Raw genomic sequence first — 15,117 nt, 5'->3', positions numbered from 1 at the left:
ACACCATCTATAAGGTGGTTACAAAAATCATTGTTGGCCGCATTAGACCCTTTTTGGATAAACTTATTTCGCCAAATCAGATTGCCTTTGTTCCAGGAAGAAGGGGTTTGGACAATGTTGTTGTTGCACAAGAACTTATTCACTCTTTAGATAAAAAGAAGGTAGAGTGGGCTTCATGGCCATTAAGGTGGATCTTGTGAAGGCTTATGACCGTCTTGAGTGGTCATTCATCTGAAAAATCCTCCAAGCCTTTTGTTTTCCTCATGAGTTGATTAAGTTGATTATGAGTTGTGTATCAATCACGACCATCTCTATTCTCATTAATGGAGGTAAATCAAGCACCTTCAAGCCCACTAGAGGGATACGTCAAGGTGATCCCCTTTCTCCATATTTGTTCATCCTTTGCATGGAGTATCTTGGATTTCTCATCAATGAAAGTTGTAGGTTGAAAAATTGGACACCACTGAAAGCTTCTAGGCAAAATGTGGGTGTTTCACACCTTTTCTTTGCAGACGACCTTATGCTATTTGCCAAAGTTGATAAGGAAGGTGCTGAATCCATTAAGAAGGTGCTGAATATTTTTTGCAAGGAATCTGGGCAGCTGGTTAGTGCTGAAAAATCCCGCATTTATTTCTCACCTAATGTCTCCCCAAACATTAGAGAGGATATCTGTGGTGTTCTTGATATTGTTGAAACCTCAAATATTGGAAAATACTTAGGCTTCCCCCTAAATCACAAAGGTGCAACCCGGAATAGATACAATTTTGTTGTGGAAAGGGTTATCTCTAAGCTTTCGGGGTGGAAATCTAAATTCCTATCCTTCGCTGGAAGAATGGTTCTTGTCAAATCTATTATAGCTGCAATCCCAAATTATGTTATGCAGGGGGCTGCTTTGCCGAGTCATGTTTGTGAAAAGCTTGATAAAGTCAATAGAGATTTCTTGTGGGGTTCATCTACAGAGAAGAGAAAGCTCCACCTTGTTGGGTGGAGCAAAATAATTAGGCCCAAGGACGAGGGGGGGCTCGGCATCCAGGCAGCAAGGGCCAAAAACATTGCCTTACTAGCCAAGCTCAATTGGAGACTCTATCACGACCAAGATTCCTTGTGGGCAAAAGTCTTATTAAGTAAATATTGCTCCCAGCATCGTCGGGACTCTTTAAATCCAGAGAAGCTTCCTTGCTCTTCTAATTGGGCTGCAATCAAAGTGGGGTTTCCTATATTTAAGCAAGGTATTTGCTGGAATGTGGGAAACAAGTCAAAATTGAGTTTTTGGGAAAGTAATTGGGTGAAGGGTAATACTATGAGAGAATTAATTGAGGGCCCTCTTCCCCAACATGAGGAGTCTCTTACTATTTCGGATATTCACCAAAATGGGCATTGGAACTTTGGAAAAATTTCTTTTGCTCTTCCTAAGGTGGTCATTGATAGAATTCAAGCCATTCCTATTCAATCTTTTGGTGAGAGGGAGGATACTTTAATGTGGAAATTTTCAGCTGATGGAGAATTCAGTATGGACTCAGCCTACCGTTTAACTATTTCAGATCAACCTAAACCTCTATCTTTTTCTGGCTGCTGGGTTTGGGGTGTGGATACTTTGCCAAAAATAAGGCATTTTCTGTGGTTGTGCAACCATGCTAGCATACCTACTAGGCAAGTGATTAAACATAGGGGAATTGATTGCTCTGCTCTCTGCCCCTTATGCAATGTGCAAGAGGAATCGATCATACATACACTTAGAGACTGCCCATTTGCGAGGAAATTTTGGTTATCCATTGGAGTGCCTCAAGTTCTTACTGATTTTCTTAGTCTTGAATTGCTGGTTTGGCTTAGAATTAACTGCTTGTGTAGCAGAAACATTCAAGCTAAAGGTCTTCCTTGGTGCTTCATCTTTCCTTTTGCGGCTTGGTGGTTATGGAAACATAGAAATAGGGTTGTTTTTGATAACTATCCAGCCAACCCAAAGCTTTATTTGTCTTGTATCCAGGCTGTGAGAGAATATTTTTACTGTATAAGCAAAACTCAAAAGTCCAAACATAATATTGTTGTTCAAGTGCGCTGGTTCAGTCCACCTATTGGCTGGTTTAAGCTAAATTCTGATGGGGCTGCACTTGGAAACCCGGGTAAAGCGGGTGGGGGAGGTCTAATACGAGATTATCAAGGGAAATGGGTTAAAGGGTACATGAGGCATATCGGTTTTGCTTCTAGTATCATAGCATAATTTTGGGCGTTGAAGGATGGGTTGCTGCTTGCTTCCCAACTTGGCATCTCTAAGCTTCTTGTGGAGTTGGATGCTCAAATTGTGGTCAACTTGCTTCACTCTTCCAGACCTTACAATAACTCTTTTTCTTCTCTGCTTAATGATTGCAGATACCTCCTTCGCCAGTTCCAGCAAGTCAGGGTCAACCATGTCTTTCGGGAAGCGAATAGATGTGCGGATTTTCTTGCTAAAGGTGGCTGCAACCTTGATGGGAATTTTGTTGTTTTGGACACTCCTATTTGGGAAGATCTTTGTATTATTTTAAATTCTGATGCTCTTGGACTGTACTCCTTAAGGCTTGTAGCCAACACTTCGCCTTTTATGGCTAGTTAATGCAGTATTCCCCATTGACCAAAAAAAAAAAAATGACTTAAGGTATTGTTTTTTTTTTTTTTTTTTTTTTGATACAACTTAAGGTATTGTGTTTCACGTTGGATAATGGATTTTTATTATGTATTGTGTTACACGTTGGATAATTATTGAAATAGTTTATTTTATATAAAACTATATTACAAACTCCAAAAAAAGGCCTATCCTATATTACTATATCAAGTAGCTTATCAATTGTTAAACTCCAAAAAAAGGCCTATCCTATATTACTATATCAAGTAGCTTATCAATTGTTAAAATAGTTTATTTGAGATAAAACTCTAATACTAAGTTTTAAGAAATATAAAATATTATTCCACCTAAAATTCTATACAAAAAGTTTTAAGAAATTCAAAATAAAATTTTTAATTATTTACATTATATATTATAATTGTGCACTTTAATTTAATATAATAAAAGGTACATTCTCCATCCTACATATTGTTTGTGCTTGCTTCAAAGGTTAGGTTCTTACAAGTTACTTGCTGGTCATAAGAAACACCACATCTCATCTGACTTGCATGTATTAAGCATGCCGCAAATGTTAATGAAAAGCCACAAGATTGAATTACCTGAGATGTCCATGTTCTGATGTTCATAAGAAATCTTGGAGTCAATCTATATATATCTAAAAACTAAAACGTAGTATTTATTGTTATAACGCTCCTGTTGAGCCACATCAGCGACCATGTCAATTACCTTTTTTATTTTTTTCTTTTTTTTAGAATATTAAGTATTTTAACATACACACACACACGGGGAGAGGAGAGAAGGTCTTAAAGAAACTAATAATGGTGTATATCCAAAAAGGCCTAACTCTTGGATACACAGCACAAGTTTTAAATCTCTTTAACTCACATTTATTTTCCAATATGGGATTAACCCACTACTATTTCTCATTTCTCTCCACTACTTCCAACCATAATTTCTCTTTTACCTTTTTATCTCTCCACTACTCTCAACCTTCATGTCACTCTTCATCTATCCCTTCCTCTTTCTTTTATTTTGGCTCTTCTTATTCTCATTCTATTACTATAAATATGTCATTCTCTCTCCCATTAGTGAATTTTTTATTTTTTGCATCTTTACTTTAGATTGATGAATTTATGTGTTCTTTAGAATTTTATTTTGGGTTGATGCAATTTGGTTTTGTATTTTTAAGTTATTATCTTTTTTCTTTTCTATGACAGTTAAATGTTATTCTATTACATATAAAGATAGTTTACAAGAATATAATGTTATTATATTATATAGCATGGCTTGGATAATTTGGTGTTTGACTTGTGAATATATTTTTTATTTTGATACTTCGTCTTCTCATTTTATTTTCTATTTATCTCTTGAAAAAGGTGATTATTCTCTCTCTCTCTCTCTCTCTCTCTCTCTCTCTCTCTCTCTCTCTCTCTCTCTCTCTCTATATATATATATATATATAGTATTCTTTTTACAACTTTACTTTAGGTTGATGAATCATTGTATTTATTTTATAATACTATTTTGGGTTAATATGATTTAGTAGCATGTTTGGTTTTTTAAGTTTTCCATCACAAGTCTTCTCTCTCCCTCTTATCACTTTTGTTTGATTTTTTTTTTTTTTTGGGACATAATACTTAGTTATTTTGGAAGTGAGATTTTGAATTTATATCAAAAAAACAATCTTGGCTATGAATTTGAATGTGTCTATCAAATGTTTGTTTTAATTTTTCATTGATTTATTATTTAGTTATAACATTAAAATTAAAGTATATGAATATGTAAAGTTAAAATTGCCTGAGATGAATTTGTAAAGCCAATGTATTTATATATTTAATATTTTCAAAAAATTAAAAGTAAAAAATAAATAATAAAAAGAATAATAATGTAGCTAATGATGTGGCGGATGAGAAATCTCAACAGGAGTGTAGTGACAAAAATGATATATGAAGCTTTATTTAAAGGAAATTAAATCTTAATAAATGAAAGTGTATGTAGTTTTTGTTTTTTTTTTTTTTTTTTTTTTTTTTTTTTTAATATCGTTAGATCACGTTCTCTTTATGTTGTTATACAAATTATTTTCTTTCATTTCAATAGGTGAAGTGTTCAATTTTAGACATAAAGTCTACTTTTTTCCTGCATATTATTTTAAATATTAAATATTAAATTTATAATATGGTATTTTAGGAATGTCTAAGAAATATATGGTTTCAATCTCATGTATCTATATTAATAAACAAAACCCAATCAATAGTTCGAAGCTACTCCTACGATAAGAAAAATTATAAATATAATAATTTCTTTTTAAGAGAATGAAAATTTTGAATAATATATTTGAAACTCAAACTGTTTAGTAGTACAGGAAAACAAATTAGGAAAATATAACGCATAATAACATAATTTATCAAATATGGATTGCTTAAAAAATGAATAATATCAATAAAAACAAATCCAAATAATAAAATGATGATATATTTTTTGAGATAGATAAATGAAAAATAATTTTAGAAATTGTTTAATTTTTTGGGAGAACAAATTATTTTCCACAAAATTTAGAGAACAAATTATATATTATATAATAACTAAAATATAATTATCTATTCCTAGTTTCCCACGCATCGCGTGGGTCTGCGACTAGTCTATATCTATATATATCTAAAAGCTAAAACGCAGCATTTATTGTTGTTACATTCTAATTAAGCCACATCAGCACATGTCTCTCCATTAGCCCAGACTCTTCAAATACTGTTATTATATGGAATTTTGATAGTTAGTGGTAGATTGCAACCGCCTCACCTCCTCACCTCTTTTTCTTTTTTTCTTTTTTTTTTCTTTATAAATTTTCAATTGTTCTCGCTCCACAAATTAATCGGTATGCCCTACAATGAGATATTTTCTTAAGTGTTTTTCCCGTTCTTTTGGTCATGGCTTAAGTCCATCTGCCAAAACCCAATCAAATGAGTGCAAAAGACAGAGAGTGACTCTAGAGCTTGTGAACAAAACTGAGGTACGTGAGAGGTGAACATTAGTAGCTCATGTCCAAAGGGTATGAACTCAAACTGAGTTTTGTTATTTGTATTATTCTTATTTTTATTTGTTTATTTCCATCTCATAACTAGGGAAAAAAATGTAATTCAAATTTGGGGTTTTATGATGAATGAGTTTGAATTTTTATGGTCTCAAAACTATTCAAATATATTTTTTTCTTTTTCAAAATTGATTTTAGTTGGGCATTTGATCATGTTTATTATAAATTGCTTTATAGTTGCCTTTCTTGAGACTGCAGGAATGTTACTCTCAATATATTTGCTATTATGTTTTTCTAATTAATAATTAACTTCAATGTGATGTTTTCATTTTGGTTTTTATTTTCTTTTATCTAAGAATTGACTTAGAGAAACAAATAAAAAATAAAAATTTTTATCAATGATTCTAGTATCTCAACTTTGATTCGAATGAACTTTACTGTCTGTGGTGAATAAATGACCATCTACTACCTCCACCAATATGTGAAATGGGTTTTGTTTTGGGCAAGATTTGCAAAATGGGTACATGGACTAGAAATGGGTTTCAATTTTGGGGTTCTTTTGCTATATATTTCTTTGTAGGTGTAGTGATTTTGTTGTTTGATTCAGGGTCCTATTTTGTTATAGGTATTGAGCTTGGAAATATCTGTAGAGCAATCTGCCTGTTTAGAATAATTTGGTTGGTCGATGGGTATTGTGGTTTCTATCAAGGCCTCATGGAGATTCTCAAATGATTCAATTTGGTGCACATATAGTACTTGTACTTAGATATTTACTTGCTAACGAGCTGAATGATGCTTTTAGAGATAAAATAATGAGTGCTGGTGATCTCATTCTATATATGTACTTTTCAAAAACTCCTCAAGTAACTGCATATTCTGGGTTTGGGAAGAACATTGTGAGAAAGTAAAATGAAATTCCGTTTGATTAAAGAAAATGTAAGAAAATAAAAAGGAAAAATAAAGAAAGGAAAAACAATTGGTACATAAAATATATAAATATATATATATATATATAAAAATATATATATATAGTTATATATATATATATATATATTTAAATGCTTATGTGACATTTTCTACCATCTAAGCATTGATGGGGCATAGCAACTGATACAATCTGATAATTTCCCATAGCCATTTAAAGTTCACTACCTAGAATGCTAATAGCCATCATCTCCAAGGCAAAAGCAACTGGCCAAGTTTAGCAAGTTTGCCACCAAACCACAATATCATGGCAGATACAAGTGACTCACTTAGTTATAATTTGTATACCCACTATTTTGATTTTCTATGGAAATTCAGAACATTGATAAAATGAATGTAATGACAAGTGAGTGATTTGTATATGGACACATTGATGAATATATGTAGTGGACATTGGCGGTGGACATGGGTGGAATCAATGGCACATTACTATCTTACAATTTGGTCTTTGATGGAAATTGGTATAAGTGAGGGTCTATTAAATTTTGTTGGGAAATTTAGACCCTGGTTGATAGAATTAACAAGTTTTAAACCCAAGTTGTTAATTAGATTTATTATGAATAAAACTTGTTAAAATAAACAAACATCAATATCATGTCAAAATCATGCAGCGGAAAAATAAATAAGACAAGATATGATGACCTAGGAAAACCAATGAAACAAACTAGTTTCACAGTAAAAAACCTGGGGGGAAACCTTCCCGAAAAGCAATTCACTATAGTAAAGAGAAGTTTCAGATCTAGTACAAAACTTTTGTCCCTAAACTCTACAATCCCCATAGATGAAGTTACAGCAGAAACCTTCTACCGCTTCAGAACCTCTAAACTCTTCAATATATGAACACCACCCTTTTTGTTGCACGAATCCTAGTACGTGACTCACTCACCAACTTGAGGAAAAAGAATGTTGGCTGCAAAGTTCTTCACTTCATCAACAATGAAGATCAAGAAGCACTTGGTTACAAAACCCTAAGGCGCAAAGACGCAGTAGCTTCTTTTAGAGAGAATAAGGCATCGGTCACCTTTTGCATATGTTCTCCTTGTATTCTCATATGTAACAGCCTCTAAAATAAGCCTTATATAGGTCTAGGGTTATGAGAAAGGAAACCCTACACAAGTACATAAGCTTAGGCTGAAAATCAGATTTGGAAATTTGAATTCCCGTAACCTTGATAGATACCTTGATCGATCGAGAATCTGACAAGCTTCATTCATTAAATCTCGATAGATAGCTATCTGTCGAGCAACTGTCAAGCTATCTGTTTGTAGGTATCGAGCTATCTGTCTAGTTTTAATGAATAGCTTTTCTTCACTTGTTTTTTGGTCCAATCTTCATGGCTTTAATACTAGACTTGAATAACATGTTTCTTGAAGTATTAAACACATCTTAGATCTACCCAAATACAAATAAAATGCGTTTTGTCAAAAGATTAGCCAATTACACAAAATATGTCCTTAACAATCATATGTCCTAACAAATTTGATCATTTTACTGAAGTAAGGTTTGTTTAAAACGTATTTTATTTATTTACCTTATTGTAAATAAGTTTTTGTACATAATGATTCTAACCTGTTAAACCTTTATTTTTATTTTTTTTGGTCTTATCCTTTTCTGTTGGCATTTAACTAGACATCACTTTTAGGAATTAAGGATGCATGCAGCTAGTACAAAGAATGCACCTGGAAAATCAAAAGAATTAAAATATAATACAATCTCATCACGTAAAGAAAAAATGGAAATCTAACATTTTATTGGCATGTCCCTCGATTATTGGGTTATAAATATCGAATCAAAAAAAAAATCCAAAATGATAAAATGATATATTTGTAGAGATAGAGATTTGGAAAATACTTTTAGAAATAGTTCAATTTTTTAGGAGAATAAATTATCTTCGATAAATTTTAAAGAGAATAAATTATGGATTATATCATATTACAAAATGATCCGCTCCTGATGATAGCTCTTTATCATACAACTATCAGATATTTTACCAATTGAGCTAACTGAACCCACGGGTGTGCAACTAGTTAGTTATTAATAATAGTGGAACAATGTGCAAAGTTTCCTCCCAAAGTGATTCAACATGTGTTGCATGTCGGAATGTATAGATTATTAATATGGTCAATTATTATGGACAAAATGGGTTTTTGCCCTTTTCGGGCAAATTAATTAACTTTATAACCCCTTTCCCAAACTAAGTAAGGAAATGCCCCTCTTTTAAAACTCGATTTATGATAAATCGAGTTAGAAAAAAAAAAATCTGAAACCCTATAGTGGCGTTTTAATGAGCCTATAGTGAGGTTTTTTAAGACTTATAATGACGTTTTTTAACTCAATCTCAATGAAATCAAGTTATAGGTAAAAAAATTGCCTATAACTCGATTTCATTAAAGTCGAGTTAAAAAACGTCACTATAGGGCTTTAGAATTTTTTTTTTTTCTAACTCGATTTATCATAAATCGAGTTTTAAAAGATGTGCATTTCCCTACTTAGTTTGGGAAAGGGGTATAAAGCTAATTAATTTGCCCAAAAAGGGCAAAAGCCTATTTTGTCCCAATTATTATAGATGAAAGTCATGAAACCATATTATAAGGAAAACTCCACGGTGTGTATATATATATATATATATATATCTTAGACTGTTAATAGAATATATTTTCTTATTAAGATAGTTTCAACTTTCAAGTGATTCGCTGATATATAAAGATAATTTCGATTATATTAATAAAATATTTTTAAAATTACATATATTTCCAAATAATCTGTAGGGATGACCATATGTATATTTTTCTCGCGGCCTGCGTGTGTAATGATAATAAGGTGCACCACACCTTGATGTTCAAGCTGGACCAGCCCACACGAAACCAAAGCCCGTGTATGAACTTCTCCTTTTTGATTTCGGTCACTTTCATGTCTTTTGTCTCAGTGTGGAACACAATCCCGTTTACTTTGTGTCCAGGGATAGTCTCTCTCCCACTGTTTCGAGCTTTCCTTCTACACCCATCTTTAATTCAACGCTTATAGCAAGTCCCTTTGATTACAAATGTACCCTTTTCCCATAACTCCCAAAATTTTATATCAATGCATCTGTTTTTTCATACTGCACGTTAGGTGTTTGACAAAATGCTTGACTCTCAATCTTTTGCATTTCTCTTTGTATAAAAATTATTGACTGATTATCTTTCATTTCCTCATACCCTTTCCAATGTTAGGTATTCGATAAATGTTATTAGTTTTGGATTCTAACATTAATTTACAATTTCTGGGTATATTGTGAAGCTTTTGGCAATTGTAATTTTTTGGTGATATTCTATTGTTTTTTATTTTTCAGGAGGATTGCATTGGTACTGAAATAATTTGTGTTTTTTAGAAAAGGGTATTGGGTGTTTGAAAACATGTTGAAGCATGTGCTTGGGAAGGTGTGTAACAGAGGGGTTAATGCGTATGGAGGAGACAAATTTAGGCCTTACTTGTATGTTCTCACGAGCGATGTTCATAATGGACAGGTATCTACTTTACATGTATTCAAAAAAAAAGTTTCTCAAAATGTTTCCTTTTGTTGATTACTGCCTGTTGTCAACATTGCATGCGCTAAAACTGGCTAAAAGTTGAAAGAAAAGTAATATATAGATTGATAGTCAAAACTGCTTATTCCGATGTCTCTACTTAGCGTAGTCAAACAGTTGTTCTTATTTGTGTTGTGGACTGGCACTACTTGTGGCTAGGTGGAATAACAAATGGTTGAAGTGTTAGGGGCACTTATAATGCATTAGCATGAGTCAATTGATATCCAATGAAGTTCAGGAACTGCAATGTCGAAACTTTTTCAGATACTTAAAATTTAATATAATTGTTTGAGCTTAAACAATTCTATGCATTATGAGCTTAAATATACAGTGAATTCCTATTTAGTTATGCCTGCAGTTGCCCCTACTAATTTGTTAATGCTTGATTTTATTTCTTTTCTCAAGGGATAAAGTCATGCCCTCAAAGTCCACCATTAAGCAAACTAAGAAAGGAATAGAAGGCATTCATAAATAAGAGAGAAATAGGCACTGTATCAGACACCTCATCAATAAATTATCTAAATAGCTGCACAAATGGAGCCTAGAATAGAGCAAAACATATCAGGTCTTTGTATGTTGCATTATTGGAGTTATTAAATTAAAGAAGTGTGGTTGACAGTAGTCATATACACACTTTTAGGTCTACTTGGGACTTGTAGGGTTACGTTACTTGTATCCTAGCTCCTAATTTTATGAGATATTAAATTCTCAATATGTTTCCCTCCATTGGCTAAAATGATGAATAATGGTTTTGGAAATCACAATTGCTAAGTTGCTCATATTGGCATCATTTGAAGATTTTTCCAAAAATTGGCAATTGAGAAACAAACATTTCTCTAATATTGCACTTTTACAGGTTCATTGTGCACCAAGAAGCTTTTTTGGGGTAGAGGATTTCCTAGATGATGATAATAGCCGGCCATACACTTACCAGAAGGAGAAGAAGTCAAAAAATCCAAACAAGCATGTATCATTCAAACAACGCACTGTAGCGTACATGGAGCCATTTACACTTGATGTGTTCATCTCAAAACGCTTTGTGTCAGCCTCACTCACCCACAGGGTGACAAGCAAGCAGGTTGCAGTTGCTGGTACGAACTCTAAGGACATTAAAGCTGCACTCAAGTCCCGATCAGATATACCTGCATGTTTGGCCATTGGTCGGATATTAGCTGACAGGGCAAGAGAGGCTGATGTCTACACTGCTTCCTATACTCCGAGGGATAGGGACAAGTTTGAAGGGAAGATCAGAGCAGTGGTTCAATCCCTTATTGATAATGGGATTGATGTAAAAGTATATCTAGACTAAATTCAGTGTTTTTGTATGTTAAATAACTTTCATATGGATCCTTGGAAAAATGGTGTATGTAATTCTAGTTTATGAGTTATGAAGGCATTATTTCTTATTCTGCGAATCAAAGAATTGTGGAGTGGCTTGGTTTTCTTTCTCTTGGGTTTGGAGTGTCAGGGTAATGATGAATGCATAAGCTCTGGTTGTTTATTTGTGAGATCCAATTCTCTCTCTCTCACTCAGCAGAATTCTATCTTGTTTGCATTCCCACATCTAGTGCATATACTCGAGGAGTAATGGCCTAATATGATCGTTTGGTCCCTATCAACTACTTTTTATGGCAGATGTCACCGGGCTTTAATGCTTGAAACTTTACACACATACCACAGGTGTCTTGACTCTAGACCTTGGTGCAATAAAATAAATTAGCAAAAGAAAAAAAAAAATCACTATGCAGCTAGTAGCTACTATAAATTTAGATCATGATTTCTATCCAAAAAAATTAAAGAGAAAATTAAAGAACTTCATTGAGATTGAGTGCAACCCAACACTTTGATCCTTTCAGTTTTAAAACTCTCTAGTTTCTCCCTCAAATTTTGGTAATTACCTACACTTACCTCCTCTTAACTAATTGTTAGCCAAAGTTTATTTTCCATATTCTAACCAATAATTTATGAACATGTCCCATACTGCTCTTAATGCATATCGAAATAAGTTCTGTTGCTATTAAAATTACCGAGTCACCTGAAATCGTGATACCCACTCTAAAAGAAAGTATGAGGTTGGAGAACGAAATGAATTTCTACAAAAAAAAAAAAAAATGGGGAGTTAAAAAGATTAGAAAGGTCATGAAGGAGATGACAAAACTCTTTTAAGTACAGTGTCTAGATCATCTAAACCAATGTAGTTACTTGCACAGTGCGCGAAGTCCGAGCCTGATTTTCATGGAAGTTGGTTAAAACTTAAATATTTGATCTTAGAAAACAAGGTTCTCTAAAGAAAAGAAAAATAAGAAAGCAGAAAACACACAAAATTGACAACCTCTCTTTCTACTAGTAAGCTGTACATTCAAATATATCTCTCTTATGTACATTCAAACTTTTCTGTCTACACTTGCACTGTCTCTAAATCTACATTTGATCCAAATGTGGCATCTATTTTACAAGCTTCCACCAGACCTGACAGTAACCCAAATCTCTGATGAAGCCAAGTCACTCTCTGCCTGCTCTCCTCTTGTTGTTTCGTTTATTTCACTACAACACCTTGAAAATGGGTTTTTGCTGGGGAACTCATCTAAATTAGAACTCTCCGAAACATCCGAATCATCTGAATCATAATTTCCAAAGTCCAAGATACTTGCTGGTGAGCATATATGTTCCTTTCTTGTGTGCATCCTCGTTGAATTCCCAGAAACAAAGGGATGGTTAAGCAATTCCTCAGATGTCCACCTTTTTTGGGGGTCTCTCTCCAAGCACTTGGCCAAAAAATCCTCACCATCCTCTGAGAGCTGAGTTGGGAACTGAGGCCTCTCATTGCTACATGCAATCTTCAAAACTGCAGCTTTTGGATTTGAAATATCTTCACTCCAAGGAGGCCTGCCAGTTGCCATTTCAATAACCGTGCATCCCAATGACCAAATATCAGAAGCAAAGTCCAGCCCTTCATTTCTCAAAACTTCAGGAGCCATCCACAATGGTGTCCCACCAATATAATTCCATAAACCTGATATACCCTCAATAGCCTTGATTTCCTTATTTCTCTTTGCACAACCAAAATCAGCCAATTTGACATTCCCTGATGAGCCTAAAAGTACATTCTTGCACTTTATATCACAATGCACAATCCCATTCTCATGAAGATACTTAAGTCCATGAAGAATCTCTCTCGTATACAATCGAATCACCTCCTCTTCTAGCACCCCTCCAAATTTTTCTGCCACATCCGACAAACTACCCCCTGCCATGTACTCCATGAAGACATTGAGTTTGTGTCCACCATTTGATCCACTCAACATATCCCTCCCTATACAATGGACAACATACTGTGAATTCAAACTCTGGAGGATTTTAGCTTCATTCTCTAGGGCCTTAAGTCCTGCCCCAGACTGCGCGGACTTCACAACAAATAGTCCTCCAGTGGCTTTGTTCATGGCCAAATGGACAGTGCCAAAAGATCCTGATCCAACCAACTTGCCCTTCACCCATTCATCAGGCTGAAGAGTGGCACATTGACATTGGCAATCTCTGGCCATTTTTTCTGCTATTTCCCTCTTGGGAAATGTGATGTGGAAAATTGTGGTGTCTCTTGAATTGGGCGCCAAAACCCAACTCAAAACAGGAATCTCTTTTTCCTTCAAAATGCATACAGATTTGAAAAAGTTTCCCCCTTTAAAATTAAATACAAAGAAATGTGAAGAAATTATCTTCAGAGGATTCAAAAAACGACAAGCAGAAAGAAACAGGTTGATCAAACTTTTTATCCAATACCCAGAATGAAATGTGACAACAAGGACAATTTAAACAAAAGCAAAAGACAAAAAAGCTTATATATCAAAGTTATGCTTTTCACTATGATAAAGCAAATAGAAAAATACAAGTTCTATGACTTCAACACACACAAAATTCACTAAGATTTGAAATCTTACTTTGTTCCCTGCTGCAATTTTAAACATAAAAATACAAAATCAAAAGTTTTGAGCGGTTTCCGATTAATCGGAAAACCGCCCTCAGGGCAAAATATAAATATATGTAAACCCCCTTCTTTCACCAGCAGGAGTATATGTTATTTTGTTTGTTTACAAATGTTTTTGTTGGAAAAGATAAGAATAATTTTGAAGTGGGGATTAAGCTTATATAGAGGTAGTTTAGTGGAAGAAAAAACGGTTGGTGATCCTAGTCCTAGACTTTTGGAACCTTATTTGGACATGCCAAGAATGAGGGTGTAATGGGTGACTGCCATGTGGCATTCCTGTTGTTTTAATGTGTGATTGGTAATATTGTACTTCGCCTTTGGAAAGAAGGGTATTCTAGATAAAGAGAGAGTTATGGTGGTCCTTGTATTTCCGAAAGAGATGGGCCTGAGTTGGTTATTAGTATTACATTTTTTTTTTTTTTTTCCTGGTAGAAAAAAAGTTAGAAAATTTCAATAAGATTGCGATTTAGTGGTAACTAACAATGTAACTCAATCGAAGACCACTTTTCACCTCTCAATTCAAATACCAATTTCATGTAATGACAAAATTAAGAAAACTGCCATGTTATCATACTTTTACAACAAATTTTAAATGATAAGTTGTTATTGATTGTAATTGATTGGCAAAAAAAAAAAGTAACAATTTACCATCTAAAATTTGTTGAAAAAATGTTTTGAACATAGCATTTCTTAAAAATTAAAGGAGTCAGTCTCACATTTTAATTGATCCTATCAAAAGATATTCTAAACCTCTTTTTGTTTTGTAGAAAATAACTTCCAGCCAAAAAAAATGAATATGTGTCATTGAAGATCATTCGGCACATGTCTATCAAGCTTGAAACAGGCATATCAGGTGCATTGCTTGATGCTCGCAAGGTCCACCGTGACATATAGAATATAGATTGGTGAATATGTGTCATATAATCTCTTTGAATTGGAACATAGTGGCAGTTCCATA

At 33.7% G+C, this 15,117-nt stretch overlaps 2 protein-coding genes across 4 annotated transcripts; one reads left to right on the top strand and one right to left on the bottom strand.

Annotated features, from left to right (window-relative positions):
* Positions 1-9,331: 9,331 nt before the first annotated feature.
* LOC126716053 (uncharacterized) lies at positions 9,332-11,583 on the top strand. Of its 3 annotated transcripts, none has more exons than XM_050416981.1 (3): positions 9,332-9,486; positions 9,943-10,117; positions 11,034-11,583. In XM_050416981.1, exons 2-3 carry the CDS (start codon positions 10,007-10,009, stop codon positions 11,484-11,486), a joined length of 564 nt encoding a protein of 187 aa, XP_050272938.1. In that variant the 5' UTR covers positions 9,332-9,486; positions 9,943-10,006; the 3' UTR covers positions 11,487-11,583. The 3 variants fall into 3 exon arrangements, with proteins under 3 accessions (XP_050272938.1, XP_050272939.1, XP_050272940.1); XM_050416982.1 differs by lacking the exon at positions 9,332-9,486 and adding an exon at positions 9,500-9,656; XM_050416983.1 differs by lacking the exon at positions 9,332-9,486 and adding an exon at positions 9,667-9,823.
* Positions 11,584-12,492: 909 nt separating this feature from the next.
* Positions 12,493-14,353, bottom strand: LOC126716051 (mitogen-activated protein kinase kinase kinase 17-like). Its single transcript, XM_050416980.1, has one exon. The coding sequence runs from the start codon at positions 13,717-13,719 to the stop codon at positions 12,628-12,630; it is 1,092 nt and encodes a 363-aa protein (XP_050272937.1). The 5' UTR covers positions 13,720-14,353; the 3' UTR covers positions 12,493-12,627.
* Positions 14,354-15,117: the final 764 nt, after the last annotated feature.

This window comes from Quercus robur, chromosome 2 (genome assembly GCF_932294415.1).
Source record: "Quercus robur chromosome 2, dhQueRobu3.1, whole genome shotgun sequence".
Taxonomy (NCBI): domain Eukaryota; kingdom Viridiplantae; phylum Streptophyta; class Magnoliopsida; order Fagales; family Fagaceae; genus Quercus; species Quercus robur.
Note: the sequence above shows the minus strand (reverse complement) of the source record. Positions and strands in the feature narration are given on the sequence as shown.

What these genes read in the sequence shown, in the direction of transcription:
- LOC126716053 (XM_050416981.1), top strand. Translation starts at nt 10,007, where the DNA reads ATGTTGAAGCATGTGCTTGGGAAGGTGTGTAACAGAGGGGTTAATGCG. An exon ending in GCGATGTTCATAATGGACAG is followed by an intron (nt 10,118 to 11,033) that starts GTATCTACTTTA and finishes GCACTTTTACAG; the next exon opens with GTTCATTGTGCACCAAGAAG.
- LOC126716051 (XM_050416980.1), bottom strand. Translation starts at nt 13,719, where the DNA reads ATGGCCAGAGATTGCCAATGTCAATGTGCCACTCTTCAGCCTGATGAA.